This window comes from Symphalangus syndactylus, chromosome 13 (genome assembly GCF_028878055.3).
Source record: "Symphalangus syndactylus isolate Jambi chromosome 13, NHGRI_mSymSyn1-v2.1_pri, whole genome shotgun sequence".
NCBI classification, from domain to species: Eukaryota; Metazoa; Chordata; class Mammalia; order Primates; family Hylobatidae; genus Symphalangus; species Symphalangus syndactylus.
The window spans coordinates 23,463,216-23,477,302 of NC_072435.2; the positions used below are offsets into that span (position 1 = coordinate 23,463,216).

A 14,087-nucleotide genomic window follows, 5' to 3' on the forward strand; every position below is an offset into this window, starting at 1 on the left:
AATGGCGTGAACCCAGGAGGCGGAGCTTGCAGTGAGCCGAGATCATGCCACTGCACTCCAGCCTGGGTGACAGAGCGAGACTCTGTCTCAAAAAAAAAAAAAAAAAAGAAAAGAAAAAAAACAGAAAAAAGAAAAGAAAGCACTTTGGAAGGCCAAGACAGGTGGATCACTTGAGGTCAGGAGCTCCAGACCAGCCTCGCCAATATGGTGAAACACCATCTCTACTGAAAATACAAAAATTAGCTGGGCATGGTGGTGGGCGCCAGTAATCCCAGCTACTCGGGAGGCTGGGACAGGAGAATCGCTTGAACCCGGGAGGTGGAGGTTGCAGTGAGCCGAGATCGTGCCACTGCACTCCAGCCTGGGTGACAGAGTGAGACTTTTGTCTAAAACAAAACAAAAAACACCAACAGATGAATCCACCTGGGGAAGTATGTCTTTTTTAGGGGGCATAAAGTGCATCCCTGCTATTATGAACTGAATTTCATCCTCCTTCAAAAATTTGTAAGTTGGCATCCTAACCTCCAGTACCTCAGAATGTGATTGTATTGGCAGGGTCTTTGAAGAAGTGATTAAGTTAAAATGAGGTCACTTTGGGATGCTGAGGCAGATGGATCACTTGAACCCAGGAATTTGAAATCTTCCTGGGCAGCATGGTGAGAACCCCATCTCCAAAAAAAATTTTGTTTTAATTAGCCAGGCTGGACACGGTGGCTCACGCCTGTAATCCCAGCACTTTGGGAGGCAGAGGCAGGCAGATCGCTTGAGGTCAGTTCAAGACCAGCCTGGCCAACATGGTGAAACCCAGTCTCTACTTAAAAATAAAAAAATTAGGCCGGGTGCGGTGGCTCATGCCTGTAATCCCAGCACTTTGAGAGGCCGAGGCGGGTGGATCACCTGAGGTCAGGAGTTCAAGACCAGCCTGGCCAACATGGTGAAACCCCATCTCAAAATACAAAAAAAAAAAAAAAAAAAAGCAGCTGGGTGTGGTGGCAGGCGCCTGTAATCCCAGCTACTCAGGAGGCTGAGGCAGGAGAATCTCTTGAATACGGGAGGCAGAGGTTGCAGCGAGCTGAGATCACGCCATTGCACTCCAGCCTGGGCAACAAGAGCAAAACTCTGTCTCAAAAAAAAAAAAAAAAAAAAAGCTGGGTATGGTGGTGGGCACCTGTAATCCCAGCTACTCGGGAGGCTGGGACAGGAGAATCGCTTGAACCTGGGAGGCAGAGGTTGCAGTGAGCCGAGATCGCGGCACTGCACTCCAGCCTTGGCAACAGAGCAAGACTCAGTCTAAAAAGAAAAAAACAATTAGCCAGGCATGGTGGTGTGCCACTGTAGTCCCAGCTACTCAGGAGGCTGAGGTGGGAGGATCACTTGAGCCCAGGATGTCGAGGCTGCAGTCAGCTGTGTTCATGCCACTGCACTCCAGCCTGGGAGACAGAGTGAGACGCGGTCTCAAAAAAAAAAAAAAAAAAGTCACTAGGATGGGCCATAATCCAACCCGACTGGTGTTCTTATCAGAAGAGGAGGTTAGGACACAGACACACGGAGGACAAGGGAGAAGACGGCCTTTTGCAAGCCAAGGAGAAAGAGGCCTCAGGAGGAACCAACCCTGCCCACATTTTCATCTTGGACCCCCAGCCTCCAGAACGGTGAGAAAACAAATCTCTGCTGTTTGGGTCACCTAGTCTATGCTCTTTTTTGTAGTAGCCCTAGCAAAGAAATATACCAGTTTTTATGGAAAACCTCGCAGCGCCCAGATTCCTGGGTTCTGAACAATTGGGGGATGGAATTTTCTCATAGTTTTTTTTTTTTTTTCTTTTTTTGAGATGGAGTCTCGCTCTGTCACCCAGGCTGGAGTGCAGTGGCACGATCTCGGCTCACTGCAACCTCCGCCTCCCGGGTTCAAGCTAGTCTCCTGCCTCAGCCTCCCGAGTAGCTGGGATTACAGGAGCGTGCCACCACGCCTGGCTAATTTTTGTATTTTTAGTAGAGACGGGGTTTTCAGAACCATATTGGCCAGGCTGGTCTCGAATTCCTGACTTCAAGTGATCCACCCGCCTCGGCCTCCCAAAGTGCTGGGATTACAGGCGTGAGCCACCGCGCCCGGCCCACAGTTATTTACTCGAGACTCAAAAAAGTTATTGGTGATCCCATCTGGAGGAAATATGTTTTTTCCATGGCATGCTAAGGACATCGCGATGTCCCCATCCTCCACAGTCACTTTTCTGTTTATTGCATCAGCCTGTGTTCCCACCACGAGTGCTGCTCTGGGGTGCAGGGCGCTTTGGCCCTGGGTTGGTAAGATTCGCTAAAGACGTGTGGCGTGTTCTCTCCTGAGTCTGCTTTGTGGGGTTGGTGAGGCTTTTCCATAGGGAGCCGCACCAGCCATCCTGGAACCGCACTTCCAGAACCGCGTCAGCACCAAGGACAGCGCCAGGGAGCCTTGGCTGCAGGGACGGAGCCCCAGATGTAGCTGAGAAGGGGAAGAGGAAGGACGGTCATGCCCTGAAGCCTGGGGCTGCCACGCCCTTGTTCCAGCCTCAGCCTTCAACCCCCTACACAGACGCCCAGTGAGCACTACGTGCCGCACGCAGGACTGAGGGGTGGAGAGTGGGAGGCCACGGGTGTCAACGTAGGGTCCCTGGAGGTATTGATACTGAGGCAGTAGCCCCCGGGCAGTTCCTGGCTGGCCCCACCCAGGACCTCAGTCGCTGACCTCAGGACACGGTCCAGGCTCTTTCTATTCACGTCTGTGCGTGGCATCCTCCACGATACAAGTGAAAATCACCATTCCCCGCCTGCCTGCTGTTGGCAGCCCAGCTCCAGGAGGCTCCCTGCCCTGGCTCCTCATTTCTCACCTCGGTTCGAGCATGGATCTAGGAGAACCCCAGCTCTCTCACAAGATGATGAGTCAGGCCCCTGTCACTTCCTGGATCTTTCAATCCTGGCTCCCCGCAAGGCCAGGAAGAGCGAAAACACGGGCTGGATTCAGTGGAAACACAGCAACACAGGACGCAGCCACAGCGTGAGGAGCGAGCAAGCTGGAAAACCCGTGTGGGGGTCTGGACTGGTTCACCTGCAATGAGATCAAAGATCTAATCGCGGCCAGGCGTGGTGGCTCATGCCTGTAATCCCAGCACTTTGGGAGGCTGAGGCGGGTGGATCACATGAGGTCAGGAGTTCGAGAACAGCCTAGCCAACATGGCAAAACCCCATCTCTACTAAAAATACAAAAATTAGCCAGGAGTGGTGGCACATGCCTGTAATCCCAGCTATTCGGGAGGCCAAGGCAGGAGAATCGCTTGAACCCAGGAGGCAGGGGTTGCAGTGAGCCAAGATGGCACCACTGCACTCCAGCCTGGGTGACAGAACGAGATTCCATTTAAAAGAAAAAAAAAGAGAAATCTAATCCTGGATGAGAGTCCAGGGAAAGTGAGAGTGGAGCAAGCTTACATGAAAACGCAGACCAGATCCCTGAGTGTGGACCTGGATAACGTGACACACGTCATCAGATTCAGATTAAGTGGTATCGCCTGAAGTTTCATCAGCCTTCGGTGTGGAGTTGGCCTGATGTCCCCCAAGATGAATAGACTTGTCTCTCCCAAAGAAGCTTCTTCCACTCTGATAAAAGAAAGGAAAAATAGGCAAAGCCACAGACAATGTGATGAGTATTATAATAAGAGATTTGTTTAGTTTGGCTCCAAACATAGGAGGGAGTAGCCAACTATATCTGGGGTCAACCAGAAGTAGAGAAGTAGGCCCTGGCTGGAGGAGAAAGATTTTACCAGGCAGAGGGAACAGTGTGTGCAAAGGCCCTGAGGTTTGAATCAACCTGGAATGCTAAGAAAAACATGCACGGACATCTGTGTAGCTGGAGTAAAGATACGAGAAGAGGCTGGTGAGGTGGGCAGAGAGCTGATCTGAAAGAACTCCAATCTCAAGGTAAAGATATCATTCATTCCTTCCTTCCTTCCTTCATTCATTCAACAAATCTTACTGAGAAATGAATAAACACCTGTAAGTGTCCATTCCAGTGAGGATAAATTGCTACCCAGGAGCGAGAGGGAATAGTGTGATGTCTTATGGGTTGATAAGATGACCAAGGTCCCAGACAGTCTAGAGGGAATCACACCTTCTATCACTGTTGGAGTAAAGAACACTCTTCATTCAGGCTAACTTCTACAGGCAAAACGCCTTTTCCTGTAGATTTCCAGTTCATTAGCTGAATACCAGGTGCCAGGGGCTGTGTTGATTTGCTGAAGGAGACCTTACCCTGAGAAGACCAGCCACCTCCGAAGGTATCACCATTTCTTTTTTCTCTCTCTCTTTTCTTCTTCTTTTTTTTTCTTTTCTTTTTTCTTTCTTTCTTTTTTTTTTTTTTTTTTTTCTTTGAGACGGAGTCTCACTCTGTCTCCGAGGCTGGAGTGCAATGGTGCCATCTCCGCTCACTGCAAGCTCTGCCTCCTGGGTTCACACCATTCTCCTGCCTCAGCCTCCTGAGTAGCTGGGACTAGAGGCGCCCGCCACCACGCCCGGCTAATTTTTTGTATTTTTAGTAGAGACAGGGTTTCACCGTGTTAGCCAGGATGGTCTCGATCTCCTGACCTCGTGATCCGCTTGCCTCGGCCTCCCAAAGTGCTGGGATCACAGCCGTGAGCCACTGCGCCTGGCCGGAATCACCGTTTCTTACTTCTGTCTTCCAAGATCCATAAGCTCCTGCATAGATTAATCATGTGAATCAAAGGATAATGTTCTAGGAATCACCCACCCGTATCCCACCCCCGTGTTTTCCAAGGCTTGATGCTGGCGCTAGTCTCTGTGATTCCCTGGGTTGACTATTTGGGAAGGATGATACTATGGTTTGGACCTGTGTCCCCGCCAAATCTCATGTTGAAATGGAATCCCCAGTGTTGGAGGCGGGACTTGGTGGGAGGTGTTTGGATCTTGGGGGTGGTCCCCTCATAAATGGTTTAGTACCATCCCCACGGTGATGAGTGAGCTAACAAGAGATCTGGTTATTTTAAAGTACGTGGCAAGGCCGGGCGCGGTGGCTCACATCTGTAATCTCAGCACTTTGGGAGGCCGAGGTGCGTGGATCGCCTGAGGTCAGGAGTTTGAGACCAGCCCGGACAACATGGTAAAACCCTATCTCTACTAAAAATACAAAAACTAGCTGGGAGTTGAACCCAGGAGGTGGACGTTGCAGTGAGCCAAGATGGTATCACTGCACTCCAGCCTGGGTGACAGAGGGAAACTCCATCTCAAAAATTTAATAATAATAAAATAAAAAATAAAAGTGTGTGGCACCTCCCGTCCTCTCTCTCTTGCTCCTGCTTTCGACAGGTTATGTGCCTGCTCCCTCTTCACCTTCGGCCATGAGTGGAAAAGCTCCCTGAGGCCTGCCCAGAAGCTGAGCAGATGCCAGCACCATGCTTCCTGTACAGCCTGCAGAGCCGCGAGCCAATTAAATCTCTCTTCTTTATAAATTACCCAGTCTCAGGTATTTCTTTATAGCAATGAAAGACTGGCCTAATATAGATGGGAGAATTTCTAGGGGCTTCCATTTCTTTTTCCCACCATCAAAGCTTTCACACTACAGATCAGGGAAGCCAAAGCATTGTGTCTGCCATTCTATGCGTATGTCGATTTCAACTTCACTCTCAAGGCCTGACGAAGGAGCCACACAGCGTCTTTAGAGTCCCCTTGACCCACTGTGTGATGGTCTTTAGATGAATCCTCCATTCGTTACCTGACACCCCCAAGCACACCAGTCAGACCATGATTCACAGTGACCTTTGCGTGCCTACAAATTAGGATCGATTCAGAGTCAGAGTCCAGTAATCTTTTCTCTTTCTCTAATCCCCAGCGACCATGGATATTGGGAAAACTGGGAGGAAGGTTTACAGTATGTACTTTGACTAGTATCGGTGAGTCCTCCCTGAGGGAAAAGCATCCCCTACATGGAAGGCGTTCCAAGACTCAGAACTGGCTCAGGACTGATAACAGGTGCGAGGTTTTAGGGGTGGAAGTGCTGGTGCCTCACGCAGATCTCCTTTGCAGGCACTAAACACTCATTATTAAGCAGTGTTGGCTGCTTGCAGATGCCACATTCTCAAGAGACTTGGTCTTGGCTGGGCACAGTGGCTCACACCTGTAATCCCAGTACTTTGGGACGCCGAGGCAGGCAGATCACATGAGGTCAGGAGTTCGAGACCAGCCTGGCCACCATGGTGAAACCCCATCTCTACTAAAAATATAAAAACTGACCAGGCACAGTGGCTCACGCCTGTAATCCCAGCACTTTGGGAGGCCAAGGCAGGCGGATCACGAGGTCAGGAGATCAAGACAATACTGGCTAACATGGTGAAACCCCATCTCTACTAAAAAATATTAAAAATTAGCTAGGCATGGTGGCGGGCACCTGTAGTCCCAGCTACTTGGGAGGCTGAGGCAGGAGAATGGCGTGAACCTAGGAGGTGGAGCTTGCAGTGAGCCAAGATCATGCCACTGCACTCCAGCCTGAGCAACAGAGAAAGACTCTGTCTCGAAAAAACAAACAAACCAACAAAAAACCAAAAAAACAAAAAGTAGCTGGGTGTGATGGCAGGTGCCTGTAATCCCAGCTACTCGGGAGGCTGAGGCAGGAGGATCACTTAACCTGGGAGGTGGAGGTTGCAGTGAGACAAGATGGTGCCACTGCACTTCACCCTGGGTGGCAGAGTGAGAGTGAGACTTCATCTAAAAAAAAAAAAAAGACAAAAAAACAAAAAAACAAAAAAACTTGCTCTAGACCTGAGAGGAACGTGTTTTACTAGGAAAGTCATGAAACTCTCGCCCCTGGAGAAGCCCATAGACGAAGATTAGAGGTTAAAAGTTCAGATCCTGTCTCTGTGATGGGATCCCTCTGAAGCGACAGCCTCACTTGGCTCCTTCCTCTGCCCCATACTGCTTTCATCACTCTCTTTCTTCTGAAAGCAAACCCTCAAACAGTTCATGAGCATCTGAATCCCTGCCTCAGGCTCTGCTTCTGGGAAACCTGAGCCAAGGCGCTGTGCTGCCCCACTGTGGTCACTTTGGTTCCTGCTCACCAGACCTAGAGATGGTATCATTATATACACCAAGCAACACTGTCTTGGTGCTTCTCATCACGCTGGTAAGAGGAATTGAAAAGAACTCAGGTGGTGAGGGTTGTGCTAATGGGACTCTCATTAGTGGCTCCGTGGGAATTTCTGTTCTTAAGGGGAAAAGAGGAGCACGGCCGAGTCTCTCCTGAGGTTGCTGCTAAGATGTTGGCTGGGGCTGCATTCATCTGAAGGCCAGACTGGAGTGGGAGGGCCCACGTCCGAGGTCCTACAGGTTTTGTTTTTGGTGTGCCTTCCCCATACACAGGCAGCTGCTTCAGGAGGACTTTGGAAGCTGGGGAATGTGGGCCATTTTGTGGAGTGGTTGAATTTTTTATTGTTGCTTTTTGTTTTTTGAGATGGAGTATCCCTCTGTCACCCACGCTAGAGTGCAGTGGTGTAATCTCAGCTCACTGCAGCGTCCGCCTCCTGGGTTCAAGCAATTCTCCTGCCTCAGCCTCCTGAGTAGCTGTGATTACAGGCATGCGCAACCACGCCCAGCTAATTTTTGTATTTTTAGTAGAGATGGCCACCATGTTGGCCAGGATGGTCTTGAACTCCTGACCTCAGGTCATCCGCCTGCCTCAGCCTCCCATAGTGCTGGGATTACAGGCGTGAGCCACCATGCCCGGCCGAGGAGTTGGGTTTTGAAGAGAAGGCAAGTAGAGTGTGGTAGGATGGTGGGTGTGGAGTCAATGTCAGTGATGTATGTTTTTTTAGACAGGGAGGGTGACCATGTTTATAAGTTGGGGATCTAGATGGGAGGGAAGAGAGAAAGAGGGAAGAGACAGACAGTGAGGAGGAGGAGGAGGAGAAGGAGGAGGAGAGAGAGACCTCAAAAAGTATAGGGGAGACAGCTGGGTGTGGTGGCGCATGCCTGTAATCCCAGAGCTTTGGGAGGCCAAGGCGGGAGCATCACTTGAGTCTAGGAGTTCGAGACCAGCCTGGGCAACAAAGCAAGACCCTGTCTCAATAAAAAAAAATTTTTTTTTTAAGATATAGGAGAGAAATAGAGAAACGTTAAAACAGAAACCCAAGCAAGTGATTGGCACGAATTACATCCGGTGCCCACTGAAAGGAAACTTCTAGCAACCAAACCCTTCTGTATACAGATGGGGAAACTGAGGCTCTCAGAGACAGAGAAACTTACTTCTCAAAGCGGTGGTGTGAGAACTTATTTATTTATTTGTTTATTTTGAGACAGAGTCTCCCTCTGTCACCCCAGCTGGAGTGCAGTGGTGCAATCACAGCTCACTGCAGCCTCCACCTCTTGGGCTCAACTGATCCTCCCTCCTCAGCCTCCTGAGTAGCTGGGACCACAGGCGTGCACCACCATGCTTGGCTAATTTACTTCTACTTTTTACAGAGACGGGATCTCCCTATGTTCCCCAGGCTGGTCTTGAACTCCTGGGCGCAAGGAATTCTCTCGTCTCAGCCTCCCAAAGTGCTGGGATTACAGGCGTGAGAAACCATGATCAGCTGTTTTGTTTCCTTTTTTTTTTTTTTTTTTTTTTGAGATGGAGTCTTGCTCTGTCGCCCAGGCTGGAGTACAGTGGTGCAATCTCGGCTCACTGCAAGCATCGCCTCCCGGGTTCACAACATTCTCCTGCCTCAGCCTCCTGAGTAGCTGGGACTACAGGCGCCCGCCACCACAGCCAGCTAATTTTTGCATTTTTAGTAGACATGGGGTTTCACCGTGTTGGCCAGGCTGGTCTCGAACTCCTGACCTCAGGTGATCTGCTCACCTCGACCTCCCAAAGTGCTGGGATTACAGGTGTGAGCCACCGCGCCCGGCCATTCTTTTGCTTTCTGAGACAGGGGCTCACTCTTTCACCCAGGCTGGAGTGCAGTGGCACAATCGCAGCTTATTGCAGCCTTGACTTCCCAGGCTCAGGTGATCCTCCCACCTCAGCCTCCCGGGTAGCTGGGACTACAGGCGTGCACTACCATGCCTGGGTAATTTTTTCTTTCTTTTTGTTTTTCTTTGTAAAGATGGGGTTTTGCTATATTGCCCAGGCTGGTCTCAAACTCCTGGGCTCAAGTGATCCTCCCACTTCAGCCTCCTGAGTAGCTGGGCACACACCAACATGCCCGGCTGGGGTTTGTATTCTTAACTTCCGCACTATATGTGAGATTAACGCAGTCCACATGTGCACACAGTAAGTCAACAAAAACACCTTGAAAAGCGCTGGGTGTCAGGCCCTTTCTGAGCACAGGTGGCCTAGGGATGAACTAAAAATAAACATGACTAAGATTTATCAAGTGTTTAAAACGGGCCAGGCATTGTTCCAAGACTTTCCACGTAGTAACTCATCTATTTCTCTTAGCATATTTACAAAGGTGCCCATTCTTTAGAGATGAGGAATCTGAGTCGCTGTGGACTTAAGTCATTTGCTCAGGGTCACAGATGGATATGCAAATTAGAGCATCTGGGGTGTGGAAGACAGTGCACAGGGTCCTGACTGGGCTAGAAAGGCCCCGCGCCTGGCGTGGGTCATTTCCAAGCTGAATCCTAATGGAGGAGTAGGGCAGAGACTGTTGGGGGGAAAGTAGGCAGGTGCACCTGGTGGGGAAGACTGTCTAGGCAAAGGCCAAGAGGTGGGAGCCCGCTGGGCTGATTTTGTGAGAGCTGCAAGGGCTTGTGGGAGACGGAGAGGGGAAAGGCGTGAGAGCCTGAATGGAAGAGCGTGCTCCAGGGACGAGGGGCGTGAGGTCTAAGCCCCAGGCTGCTCTTGATGTGTGATCACCCACCAGGGAGGTGAGGGAGTCAGCTGGCCTTTCTCTCAGCACCCCCTGCTCTCACCCTCTGCCCCACGTCCCGCGTCCGTGCAGCAGTGGGGCGCAGCACCCAGTACCTGGGGTGCAGAGGGAGATTTCAGGGGACAAAGTGGAGTGGGCTGGGGGCTCGAGAAAGGATCGGAGGTGTCTCCAGTGTCAGAGCTAGAGGCAGCGGTGAGGGAGGAAGGTGAGGGCCAGCAGGGCAGGGCTGAGAGCTGGGTTCCACTTCCTCCTCCTCCCCTTCCCGCCCTGGCCCCTGGCTTCACCAATGATCTGGGAAAGGGGAAATTCTTGAGTGTAAAGTCCAGCAGGTAGAAGGACCAGGCCTGGGACTCCTGGGTCCCCGGCAGTGTCTGGAGGCATGGCCGGGGCTGGCGGGGGCCTCGGGCTCTGGGGGAACCTGGTGCTGCTGGTAAGTGCTCCCCACCCAGAGCGGGCTCCCAAGGCAGGGACTCCCAGGTCTGAGGGAGAAGGAGCTGGATCCTTGCACCTCGATCTTGAGGAAGTAGGTGCTGAAGATCCCCTGGAGAAGGCAGAGGGCTTCAGGCTTGGCAGAGACTGTAGGAGAGTCTTACACCCGGGCTCTTAGATACTGTCATGTCTGCTGCGGGGGACACCGGCTTCACCCGGGCTGTTAGATACTGTCATGTCTGCTGCGGGGGACACCGGCTTCACCCGGGCTCTTAGATACTGTCATGTCTGCTGCGGGGGACACCGGCTTCACCCGGGCTCTTAGATACTGTCATGTCTGCTGCGGGGGACACCGGCTTCACCCGGGCTGTTAGATACTGTCATGTCTGCTGCGGGGGACACCGGCTTCACCCGGGCTGTTAGATACTGTCATGTCTGCTGCGGGGGACACCGGCTTCACCCGGGCTGTTAGATACTGTCATGTCTGCTGCGGGGGACACCGGCTTCACCCGGGCTGTTAGATACTGTCATGTCTGCTGCGGGGGACACCGGCTTCACCCGGGCTCTTAGATACTGTCATGTCTGCTGCGGGGGACACCGGCTTCACCCGGGCTCTTAGATACTGTCATGTCTGCTGCGGGGGACACCGGCTTCACCCGGGCTCTTAGATACTGTCATGTCTGCTGCGGGGGACACCGGCTTCACCCGGGCTGTTAGATACTGTCATGTCTGCTGGGGGGGACACCGGCTTCACCCGGGCTGTTAGATACTGTCATGTCTGCTGCGGAGGACACTGGCTTCAGACGACACACAGCTGTGCTCACAGACGGAGCAGCCCCTCCTCCCTCAGACTAGGAGTCCAGGCCCCCAGCTCCTCCTCCCTCAGACTCAGGATTCCAGACCCCCAACCTCTCTTCCCTCAGACCCAGGAGTCCAGGCCCTCCACCCTCCTCCCTCAGACCCAGGAGTCCAGGCCCTCCACCCTCCTCCCTCAGACCCAGGCGCCCAGGCCCTCCACCCTCAGACCCAGGAGTCCAGACCCCCAGCCCCTCCTCCCTCAGACCCAGGCCCCCAGCCCCTCCTCCCTCAGGCCAAGGTTCCTGATCCCCAACCTTGGTTTTTTTGTCTCTTCCCAATCTGTTCATTGCTCTCTGCCCTCGGTTTACCAAGGCCGTATATTTCGGGAAATGAAATCATTAATTTTATCTCTCGGCCTTATTGGGTGGAGCCAACCCCAGCTCCCCAAGCTCCACTCCTGCCATGCTCCCCCTTCTCTCCTCGACCCAGGAAAGACGGTTGGGGTGACCTTCGTGACAGCCCAGCCTAACGCCTGCCCCTCCTTCCCATGCAAGGGTGACTCATGGGGCGGGGGACCAGCCGCTCCTCCCAGCCCCGAGGCCTCACTGGGTGGAGGAGTGGTTGAGAGGCTGACGCCATTCTCTCTGGGTTCCCTCCAGGGCCTGTGCAGCTGGACAGGGGCCAGGGCGGCCGGTGAGTGACCCCTGCCTGAACTCACTGCCCACTCGAAGAGGTGGGACCGCAAGTGCCGTGAGCCTCTGGGTGGTCCCCGTGGGGTCCAGTGGTCCATGGTAGGGGCTTATGAGCGCTGTTGTTTCTGGACTTGGGGCATGAGCTCAGGGGGTTGGGAGGGATTGTACTGACCTGGTTCCCTTTTCACCGGACCCTCCTTCCCAATTCTCAGCCCCCAACCCAGTGAGGAACCTGAGAGTGGAGGCTCAGACCAACAGCTCCATCTCCCTGAGCTGGGAAGTCCCCAATGGCCCAGACTCACAGAACTGCACCTACTGGGTTCAGTGCACTGGAGATGGTGGCAGAACAGAGACTCAAACCACGAGAGACACCAGAGTCACCGTGGATGGGCTTGGACCTGGGTCATTGTATATGTTTTCTGTGTGGGTGGAGAAAGACGGAGTAAATAGCTCTGTGGAGAATGTCACTAGTGCCACAGGTAAGAGGCAGCCGCTGTCTTATGTTTATTTCTTTTATAAGGACAGTGGTAGGGGGTGGTGGAGAGCTGACAAAATGCAACAGGTTCTTTAGTCCAATAGAAACACAGTGGAAGCCACACATGAGAATTTCAATTTTCTATCAGCCACATAAAAATAAGTAAAAAGAAACTGGTCAGCCTGTCTCTACAAAAAAATTAAAAAATTAGCTGTGGTGGCGTGTACATGTGGTTCCATCTACTCGGGAGGCCGAGGTGAGAGGATCGCTTGAGCCTGGGAGGGAGAGGTTGCAGTGAGCTCTGATTGGACCACTGCACTCCAGCCTGGGCAACAGAGAGAAACCCTGTCTCAAAAAAAAAAAAAAGAAAAAGAAAAAGAAAAAAAACAAATAAACTAAATTACTATGAGACATTTTATGTAGTCCATCAGATACAATTTTTTTTTTTTGAGACAGAGTCTTGCTCTGTTGCCCAGGTTGGAGTGCAGTGGCACGATCTTGACTCACTGCAAGCTCTGCCTGCCGGGTTCAAGCGATTCTCCTGCCTCAGCCTCCCATGTAGCTGGGACTACAGGCATACGCCACCACGCCTGGCTGACTTTTGTATTTTTTGTAGAGACGGGGTTTCGCCATGTTGGCCAGGCTGGTCTCGAACTCCTGACCTCAGGTGATCTGCCTGCCTCGGCCTCCCAAAGTGCTGGGATTACAGGCGTGAGCCACCACACCCGGCAGATACAAAATATTTTCATTTTGACATGTAATCAATATAAAAAGGATCATTAAATATATACACCGAGTATATACTCACACACAAAAAATATATATAAAGGATCAATGAGATAGTTGACATTCTTAATTTCTTTTTTTTTTTTTTTTTTTTCTGAGACAGAGTCTCGCTCTGTCGCCCAGGCTGGAGTGCAGTGGCGCAATCTCGGCTCACTGCAAGCTCCGCCTCCCGGGTTCACGCCATTCTCCTGCCTCAGCCTCTCCGAGTAGCTGGGACTACAGGCGCCCGCCACCGCGCCCGGCTAATTTTTTGTATTTTTAGTAGAGACGGGGTTTCACCGTGGTCTCGATCTCTTGACCTCGTGATCCGCCCGCCTCGGCCTCCCAAAGTGCTGGGATTACAAGCGTGAGCCACCGCGCCCGGCCGACATTCTTAATTTCATACCAATTCTTCAAAAGCCGGTGTGGATCTTACACTAATGGCTCATCGCATTTCACAAAAGCCACTTCACAGTGCTCAACACTCACGTGGAACTCGTGGCTGCCATACTGGACAATGCAGAGCTGGGCCTCCCTGCCTCCACCTGCTGGATCCAATGGTTAAGGAAGGGCTGGAAAGTTCGAGGGCCAGAAACTACAACTGATTTTCCCTCCTGTACTGGTTTTCAGCTCCCAACCCAGTGAGGAACCTGAGAGTGGAGGCTCAGACCAACAGCTCCATCGCCCTGACCTGGGAGGTCCCCGATGGCCCAGACTCGCAGAACTGCACCTACTGGGTTCAGTGCACTGGAGATGGTGGCAGAACAGAGACTCGAACCACAAGAGACACCAGAGTCACCGTGGATGGGCTTGGACCCGGGTCATTGTATACGTGTTCTGTGTGGGTGGAGAAAGACGGAGTAAATAGCTCTGTGGAGAATGTCACTAGTGCCACAGGTAAGAGGCAGCCGCTGTCTTATGTTTATTTCTTTTATAAGGACAGTGGTAGGGGGTGGTGGAGAGCTGACAAAATGCAACAGGTTCTTTAGTCCAATAGAAACACAGTGGAAGCCACACATGAGAATTTCAATTTTCTATCAGCCA

General features: G+C 51.9%; 1 protein-coding gene and 2 long non-coding RNA genes across 4 annotated transcripts in view; 2 read left to right on the forward strand and 1 right to left on the reverse strand.

Moving 5' to 3' along the window:
- Positions 1-2,158: 2,158 nt before the first annotated feature.
- Positions 2,159-2,901, reverse strand: LOC134732245 (uncharacterized). The gene is made up of 2 exons (XR_010115208.1): positions 2,862-2,901; positions 2,159-2,476 (listed from the first exon to the last, which is right to left on the reverse strand). It is a non-coding gene; the product is annotated as an uncharacterized lncRNA (long non-coding RNA).
- Positions 2,902-3,114: 213 nt separating this feature from the next.
- LOC134732242 (uncharacterized) lies at positions 3,115-5,492 on the forward strand. Its single transcript, XR_010115205.1, has 2 exons — positions 3,115-4,301; positions 5,347-5,492. It is a non-coding gene; the product is annotated as an uncharacterized lncRNA (long non-coding RNA).
- Positions 5,493-10,142: 4,650 nt separating this feature from the next.
- LOC129459216 (receptor-type tyrosine-protein phosphatase H) overlaps positions 10,143-14,087 on the forward strand; it is a 30,084-nt gene continuing 26,139 nt past the window's right edge. The window contains exons 1-4 of one of the 2 annotated variants that reach the window (XM_055235621.2): positions 10,143-10,314; positions 11,771-11,804; positions 12,016-12,282; positions 13,674-13,940. In XM_055235621.2, the coding sequence (XP_055091596.1) occupies positions 10,264-10,314; positions 11,771-11,804; positions 12,016-12,282; positions 13,674-13,940 (619 nt within the window). In that variant the 5' untranslated portion in view covers positions 10,143-10,263. The remainder of the gene's footprint in view (positions 10,315-11,770; positions 11,805-12,015; positions 12,283-13,673; positions 13,941-14,087) is intronic. The other variant, XM_055235622.2, reaches the window with a different exon arrangement.